Source organism: Carassius gibelio, chromosome B18 (genome assembly GCF_023724105.1).
Source record: "Carassius gibelio isolate Cgi1373 ecotype wild population from Czech Republic chromosome B18, carGib1.2-hapl.c, whole genome shotgun sequence".
In the NCBI taxonomy this organism is placed as follows: Eukaryota; Metazoa; Chordata; class Actinopteri; order Cypriniformes; family Cyprinidae; genus Carassius; species Carassius gibelio.
This window is the reverse complement of record NC_068413.1, coordinates 15898769-15907877: the sequence shown is the minus strand read 5'-3', so window position 1 is coordinate 15907877 and position 9109 is coordinate 15898769. Positions and strand designations below refer to the sequence as shown.

The 9109-nt window shown below is 37.3% G+C and overlaps 1 protein-coding gene across 1 annotated transcript; it reads left to right on the top strand.

Annotated features, from left to right (window-relative positions):
* The first annotated feature begins 2813 nt into the window (after positions 1-2813).
* Positions 2814-7331, top strand: LOC127977735 (extracellular calcium-sensing receptor-like). The gene is made up of 6 exons (XM_052582777.1): positions 2814-3034; positions 3273-3564; positions 4190-5017; positions 5131-5358; positions 5545-5668; positions 6418-7331. Exons 1-6 carry the CDS (start codon positions 2814-2816, stop codon positions 7329-7331), a joined length of 2607 nt encoding a protein of 868 aa, XP_052438737.1.
* The last annotated feature ends 1778 nt before the right edge of the window (positions 7332-9109 follow it).

Genomic DNA, 9109 nt, shown 5'->3' with positions numbered 1-9109 from the left:
AAATACTTATTTAAAATGAATTTAAAAAAAGTAAAAAAAAAAAAAAGATTTTACATAAAATAAAAAAAGGAATTGAAAATATAGTGCAATCTGTTCAGACATTGCACAGTGCTCATTCAATAAATGCACAGCTAAACAGATGAGTTTTAAGTCTAGATTGAAATGTGACTAGTGTTTTAGCACATCTGATCTCTTCTGGAAGCTGATTCCAACTGCGGGTCGGCATAGTAACTAAAGGCGGACTCCCCTTGTTTTGTGTGAACCCTTGGTATTTCTAGTCTCGATCCTAATGATCTGATTGGTCTGTTAGGTTTATATTCAGTGAGCATTTCTGAAATATATTTTGGTCCTAGGTCATTTAGTGACTTATATACGAGTAAAAGTACTTTATAATCAATACTAAATGTTACTGGAAGCCAGTGTAAGGACCTGAGGACTGGTGTGATATGCTCAGATTTTCTGGTTCTAGTCAGAATCCTGGCAGCAGCGTTCTGGATGAGCTGCAGCTGTCTAATGGTCTTTTGGCAAAGGCCGATGAGGAGCCCATTACAATAGTCCACCCTGCTGGTGATAAAGGCATGAACAAGTTTCTCCAAGTCTTGGCTGGAAATAAAACATCTAATTATTGCAATGTTTTTTTAAATGATAGTATGCTGATTTAGTTACTGCTTTGACATTGACTACTGAAACTGAGGTCACACCAAGATTCCTGACTTGATTTTTATGTGTTTGACCCCTAGAGTCAAGGTATGCATTCACCTTGAACACTTCACCTTTGTTTCCAAATGCAATGACTTCAGTTTTTTCCTTGTTTAACTGAAGGAAGAAAGTTCTGGTATATCCAACTATTCATTTCATCAATGCATTGACAGAGGGAGTCAATGGGGCTGTAGTCATTTGGAGATAAGGCTAGATAAATCTGGGTATCATCAGCATAGCTGTGTTAGGCAATTTGGTTCTTTCTCATTATTTGACTTAGTGGAAGCATATACAGGCTAAACAAGAGCGGTGCAAGAATTGACCCTTGTGGGACTCCGCATGTCATGGACGTCCACTTAGACTTATGCTCTCCTAGACTCACATAATAGCCTCTCCCTTCTAAGTATGACATGAACCATTTGAGTACCATCCCAGAAAGCCCGACCCAGTTTTCCAGTCTCTCTAGTAGTATGTTATGATCAACAGTGTCAAACGCAGCACTGAGATCTAGCAATACCAGCACCGATATTTTGCCATTCACAATTTAACCGAATATCATTTATAATCTTAATGAGCACTGTCTCTGTGCTGTGATGCGGTCAAAAACCAGATTGAAAATTGTCCAGGTATCCATTTGAGTTTAAGTATTTGTTCAGCTGATTAAAAACTACTATAAAAACTTTCTATAATTTTGTCTATAAAAGGAAGATTAGATATTGGTCTAAAATTGCTCAAAATTGTGTTATCGAGATTGGTCTTTTTCAGGAGGGGCTTAACAACTGCAGTTTTTAGGGAGTTTGGAAATGTCCCAGAAAGAAGTAAGGCGTTCACCACTTCTAAAAGATCTGCTTCAAAGCAGTTTAGCACACTTTTGAAAAAAGATGTGGGAAGTGTGTCAAGATAGCAGGTTGATGATTTTAGGTGCTGCACTTTGTCTTCCAAAATTTTGCTATCAATTGCTTCAAAAATAGACATAGTATCTTTTCGATATTGTGGCCTATTCTGTCTGACATCTGCATTACTTGAGGATGTGCTAATCACCTTCCTGATATTGATGATCTTCTCAGAAAAGAAGGATGCAAACTCATTGCATTTGCTGTCTGAGAGCTTTTCACTGGGAATCTGACTTGGGGGGGTTATCAGTCTCTCAACAGTGGCAAAAAGAGTACGAGTGTTGTTTAAGTTACTGTTTATAAGGTTTGAGAACAAATTCTGTCTAGCTGTGGCTAGTTTCACATTAAAAGCATGAAGGCTGTCTTTATAGATGCTATAGTGAATTTCAAGTTTTGTCTTCCACCACATCCGCTCAGCTTTTCTGCCTTGTCTTTTCATAGTCTGAACTGCTGTTGATCTTCTCCAAACTGATTTCTGTTTGTTTGTTTTCTTAATTACTATTATTGGAGCAATATCATCAATAACCATCTTAACTTTTGAGTTTAAGGAATCAAAGAGAATATCTGCAAAAATGCTTGGTATTAAAGATATAACCTCCATAAATAGTACACTTGTGTTCTCGTTAATGCATCTCCTTCTGACAGAGACCGATCTAGATTCAGTTGTAGCAGACATCAAAATATCAAAGAAAATACAGAAGTGATCAGATAGTGCTATGTCCCCATTAACAATGGATGAAATGCTTAGACCCCTACTGATGATTAAGTCTAGAGTGTGTCCACCTTTGTGTGTGGGTCCATGTACATGCTGACTCAAGTCAAAAGTGTTTAGAACTGTTATCATTTCTTTTGTAGTTTTGTTTTCTGCATTATCTATGTGAATATTAAAATCCCCTGCAATAGCAAAACTGACATTCAGATAACATTCTTAGTGTAACACTGTTAAGTAGAAGACTTAGACCATTTAGCTAGAAAAAAAATTGTTTCTAAACAGCATATTTAAATAAGTCCATTTCCTTCCAATTTCATAGCAATTGAATGTGCATTCATACATTTACCATTATTCGATTAGTACTGCTTTCTTGCCTATGTTGGAAGGGGAGGGAAGGGTGACGTCCTGATTTCAAGGCATACCCACTTGGTGCCTGCTCGCTCACAGCAACACATAACCTTCATAATAAAATAATCAGCTGAGTGGGTGGCTGGCTCAGAAATAGAGAGATGTGGCTCACTCTGTGTATTTCTCTATACCTGTCATTTAACTGTATATCAGTAGCTTCAGTCCTCAGATCAGGTACATGTGTGCTACAGGGACACTTTAATTTGAATGGAATGTACAAGGATGGAGATTTTATACTTGGAGGCCTGTTTGAGGTTCACTTCTTTACAGTGTTTCCAGAAATGAGCTTCAGAACAGAGCCAGAATCACCATACTGTGAAATGTGAGTCAACTATATACAGAGGGGATCAAAATGAATAAGAATTGTGATGATAATAAATAATACTAATGAATACTGTTAAATAATAATGAATTAATTTGTAAGGGTCCTCCAATGATGTGTGCACTTTGATGTATTTGCAATGTATTAATGCTTGTATTGATTTTTTTAATATATTTGATATCACTACATGTCAACATTTATTTTATTTCATTATTGTATTTATTTAATTATTCCATAGATTTAATATGGAAGGTTTCCAGCATGCACAGACCATGGCTTTTGCAATAGAGGAGATTAATAAGAATTCCAACCTACTGCCTAACATCACTCTTGGATACCATCTTTATGACAACTGTGTGATGCTAGGAATGGCTTTCCGGGCTGCCTTATCCCTGGCTAGTGGAACAGAGGAGACTTTCTCCAACCTCAACTGTACTGGCCCTCCTCCAGTGGTTGGAATCGTGGGGGATGCAAGTTCAACTCCTTCCATTGCAATTTCCAGTGTTCTGGGGCTGTTTCGAGTACCTATAGTAAGATGGGATGAAAAACTTAAAATACACTGTATGCATATTATTGCATATTTCAGTTATTTTTATTATTATGATTGTTGTTGTTATTATTATTATTATTATTATGGACCCACTTTATATTAAGTGGCCTTAACTACTATGTACTTACATTTTAATTAATAATTTAGTACAATGTACTTATTCTGTACATACTTGTTTTTACATTGTACTTATATTTAAAAAAAAAAACTACATGTAATTACATCTGTATTTAATTTCTGTAATTACATTTATAATTACACTGTTGACCCATACTTTACACCTTAACCCACCCTTAAACTTACCCATACCTCCTACCCTCTCCCTAACCTTACCCCTATCCCACCTCAATAGCAGCAAAAGTGTTTCACAATACAATATGAACAAAATAAGTACTTTGTACTTATTTTTTTATGTAAGTACATATTAGTTAAGGCCACCTAATATAAAGTGTGACCATTATTATTATTATTATTATGTAAGTTTAGCTTTATGTATATCCTGAGACTGTTTCTTTTGAAACTTTTTCATTTTCTTGTATATAAGGGATTTTTTGATCTTCACTCTATTTTTCTGTTCCTAAGCCCTCTCCATCTGCCCTAATTAGGTTAGTCACTACGCCACCTGCTCCTGTTTGAGTGACAGGAAAAAGTACCCCTCTTTCTTCAGAACGATCCCCAGTGATGCCTTCCAGGTGCGGGCTATGGTTCAGATCTTGAGACATTTTGGATGGACCTGGGTTGGTCTTCTCTACAGTGATGATGACTATGGTGTCTACGCTGCTCAGGCCTTCCAGCAAGAAATGCAGCTGTTTGGATTTTGTGTTGCTTTTTCTGAAATCCTGCCCCATGATAATAACCTGAGAGATATTCAGCGTGTAATGGGAGTAATTCAGTTCTCTACAGCTAGAGTGGTGATTGTTTTTGCCCCTTCATCTTTTTTCATACCTTTGATGGAGGAGGTGGTATTGCAGAACATGACAGGCAGGCAGTGGATAGCAAGTGAAGCTTGGGCCACCTCTGTAGAATCTCACACTCCACGTTTCCTGCCCTTTCTTAGGGGCACACTGGGCATCGCTATAAGGCGTAGGGAGATACAGAGGCTTCATGACTTTCTGTTACATGTTAACCCCAGCAGGGACCCAAAAAATAATATGTTGAGGATCTTCTGGGAGAACATGTTTGAATGCAGTTTTGAAACTGGGGCTAAAGAGACAGATGGAGAGCAAGTGAAAAAGGTGTGTACAGGACATGAGAATCTGATCATCACAAACACACCATACACTGATGTTTCTGGCTTGAGGGCATCGTATAATGTGTACAAGGCAGTTTATGCCCTGGCCTATGCACTTCATGGCCTAATACAGTGTGAGGAGGGGAAAGGACCATTCAGTGGGAACAGATGTGCTGATATAACAAACCTTAAACCCTGGCAGGTAGGACCCACAAGTGTAGTAGCGATTCTCTCCAGGCATATAGAAGAGCTGAATATGTGCTCTGTATTATTTCTAATTACACGTAACACCTGTCTTGTCTACAAACTGTACAGCTGGTTCACTACCTACAGAAAGTGAACTTCACCACAGGCTTTGGGGATCATGTGTCATTTGATAAGAATGGAGATGCTCTGGCCATCTATGATGTGCTGAACTGGCAGCCGAGTTCTGATGAATCAATAAGGATCTACACAGTCGGTGTAGTAAATGAAGTTACAGAAACAGGGATGGTGCTTACACTGGATGAGGATGCAATATACTGGAACTTTCAAACCAAAAAAGTAATTAACTTTGCATGCCAGTATCATCTTTATTGTCAATATATAGTGTAAACATGAATCAAATCTATTAAAAGGCAAATGAGAATTAAATAATATAAAGGTCAAGTTTATCATTGTGTAATTATTTATCAATATCAGACACATGATGGGAAACACATGATTAATAGCAGCTGATGTCTCTTTCAGCCCCCACGTTCTGTATGCAGTGAGAGCTGCCCCCCAGGCACCAGACGAGCCACACGGAAAGGCTTTCCTGTCTGCTGTTTTGACTGCCTGCCATGTGGAGATGGCGAGATTTCTAATACAACAGGTGAGGAGATTATTGTTGGCAATTTTACATCTTTAAATATTATATTTTGTCATTATACATCAGTCGGTCTAAATACTCAATTCTGATATCCAATAAAATGGCTAAAATCTGTTTTAATGCAGATTTAAAATGTGCTGCTTTAATTGATGCACACAAACCCACATACATCACTTGCACACACTTGGGGGGGTCGGAGATCACTCTCTCTGCACAAACATACAAATTTGTCAACGCTGCCCTGGGACTTTTATTAATAAAATAGTCTAGATACGACATAGCTACATTATATTCCTCAGCAATGAGGTGTAAAATCACTGTTTTTGAAGTAGTAGCTTCATTGTTTGTAGAGAGATACACAGACACAGGTAATACACAGCTGTCATCTCTCTCTCTCTCTCTCTCTCTCTCTCAATCAATTGATAATTATGATAATTATGAATTAATGCTGTAATTCATTCAAATAAATGTGATTTTAATGCAATATTTTATCTCTGTGTCTGATTTGAAGCAAACAGAATGATGAATATAACTGCACCCTTCCGGTCAAATATTGCGCTGTAAACATCATTAAAAGCTTTAACTTGTAAATTCTGGCAAATTACCAAGGTATAAGTGGGATAATGCACGGCTAGCTGTGCATTAAACAATTTTAAGACAACCATGTTGTGCATTACAATCATTTAATTAACCCGTACTCACAAAATAGTTTAATTTTACATTTTCATCTTCTCTGTTTTTCTCACTCACAGATGCTGTTGAATGTACAGAGTGTCCAGATGAGTTCTGGTCTAATATGGATAAAGATAAGTGTGTCCCCAAAGATGTAGAGTTTCTATCCTATGAGGATCCTCTGGGCATCTCTCTGACCACTGCGTCCCTGCTTGGCACCTGCTTCTGTTCTCTTGTTTTGGTCGTCTTTGCGCATCACCGTAACACCCCCATAGTACGTGCCAACAATTCAGAGCTCAGCTTCCTGCTGCTGGTGTCACTTAAACTGTGTTTCCTGTGTGTGCTACTGTTCCTTGGCCGGCCGCAATTGTGGACATGTCAGTTAAGACATGCTGTGTTTGGCATAAGCTTTGTCCTGTGCATCTCCAGCATCCTGGTCAAGACTATGGTAGTAATAGCAGTATTCAAGTCATCACGACCAGAGGGTAAAGGAGCGATGAAATGGTTTGGAACAGCTCAACAAAGATGCACAGTTTTGGTTCTAACAGCCCTCCAGATTGTGATATGTGCAATCTGGTTATCAACTGCCTCTCCAACACCCCATAAAAACAACCAGTATACTCGCTCTAAAATAGTATATGAATGTGCTATAGGCTCAGTGGCTGGTTTTTCCATGTTACTCGGCTATATTGGTCTTTTAGCAGCAGTAAGTTTCCTGTTAGCCTTCCTGGCGAGAAACCTTCCAGATAATTTTAATGAGGCAAAGTTCATTACTTTTAGCATGCTGATCTTCTGTGCTGTGTGGATTGCATTTGTTCCAGCATATGTGAGCTCACCAGGGAAATATGCAGTGGCTGTAGAAATATTTGCCATTCTGGCTTCCAGTTTTGGATTACTGGTGGCCATATTTGCCCCAAAGTGCTACATCATCCTTTTACATCCTGAGAGAAACACTAAAAATGCCATCATGGGAAGAGAAATACATAAAAAATAATTTAACATTACTGTGGTGTAAAATTTGAAATGCTTACTTAACACTTTCATATTGTATAGAGTCATTCTCATACTCTTTTGGTTATGTTCCCGTGTTGCCATGGCTGTTTACATTATCATCCGCACCCCACACTTTAAGAACCAGTGGTTTAGGGTACATTTTCATCAAGCAAATATGACATTTTCTGCAATCCCTGCTTTTTGTTCTGTTATATTTATTAACATCAGTTTTAAATGCTTTAAAATGACACTGTTTATTAAACTTCCTTTACTTGCTCATCCATGTAAAATTGCTTGACAAATTTATCTTAATGGATTAGGAGAAAATATTTGATTTTAGAGAAAAATCTGTTTTTTAACATAATTTAAAACATGTCCTTCCTATTAGAAATGCATTTGATTTATTTTCATTAGTCAAGTTGTCACCTTGGAATTATAAGGTTCTGTCTGCAGTTCTGAGATACTTCAACGTTTTTGCATTCCATATACTTTGTAGATAGAAACTTTTTGTTTTCTAAATAAAATGTCCCAAAATATATACTACTTTAAAACATCACACAATGTAAATAGGTTGTCACAGAATAAGAATATTTGAATTACTAAATAAAATTTTAAAGTTAAATAGAACCTTATAATTCCAAGGTGACGTTGTAGTAACACTGAATATTTTAGTGCTTTTTTGAATATACTTTAGTTACCATCAGTACACAGAGCTATAGGTGCCTTATGCTCATTTGAAGGAGACTGTATTTATTATCAGAGATTGAGTCTTGATCTAATCTTGAGATAACATCAAGTCTTGGTCTACTGAGAACATGCAAATGAGAAATTATATGTCCACAATAGGTCCTCAGCGTACAAAGATAAAAAGTAATATTGGGTTCTTTAGAAATAAAATGTATTTTCAAATAAAAAAAAATATTGTCTTATAGGAATATTAGTGTTATCATTGATCCCACAGTTTCTTCCTTTTTTTTTCTTTCTTTTCATAAAAATAAGTGGACCACTGACAATCTGCAGAGATTTCTAAATAAGTTTGATAACACGTGAATTTCAGTCTCGCAAGTCTTTTGATTTGCCACCCAATTATCAATTTATACAATTGTTCATGCTCTGTGCGTCAGGGTTGTGTCACCTCATCACAAGTTTTAATCTGGATCTTTGTTCAAATCTAATTTTCCACCCACCATGACTTTGCCATGACTTTATTTGCTATATGTGTATTTGTATATGTATCGATATAGGGCTATACATGCTCCATGAATATAATGTATTGCAGTGTATGGAAAAATATAAGGTCTAGTTTCCCAAGTAAAGAAATGTATTATTTAATATAGTGCATAATTGTTATGGTTATATTTAGTTCAGTCTTTTTTGGTTCCAGTTTCATAGACTTTTAGTTTGTTCAAAGTCATTTTCACAACAATTTTTCCTGTTGGACTTTCTGGCTGGAAAACCTCAGGTAGAATGGGTCGGCAGCAACACATCCATCACCATTACACTGAACACTGAGGCCCCCCAAGGATGTGTGCTGAGCCCCTTCCTCTTCAATCTGCTGACCCATGACTGAACACCATAACACAACTCCAACCTCTTCTAGGGCTGTGCAAAAAATCAAATGCGATTTTCATGCACATCTCATCAGTAAAGACGCTCCTCTAATTAGAAGTATATCTCCAGCACGTGCGTTCAGATCAGGGTTGCCAGGTTTTCACAACAAATCCTGCCCAGTTGCTTCTCAAAACATGTCGCCTCCACCCGCAGACATGAAAAACAACC

Excerpts from the sequence above, each read along its gene's own strand:
- LOC127977735 (XM_052582777.1), top strand. The coding sequence starts at position 2,814 with ATGTGGCTCACTCTGTGTATTTCTCTATACCTGTCATTTAACTGTATA. Across the intron at positions 5,359-5,544 it reads GGAACTTTCAAACCAAAAAA|CCCCCACGTTCTGTATGCAG; the intron begins GTAATTAACTTT and ends TGTCTCTTTCAG. Across the intron at positions 5,669-6,417 it reads CGAGATTTCTAATACAACAG|ATGCTGTTGAATGTACAGAG; the intron begins GTGAGGAGATTA and ends TCTCACTCACAG.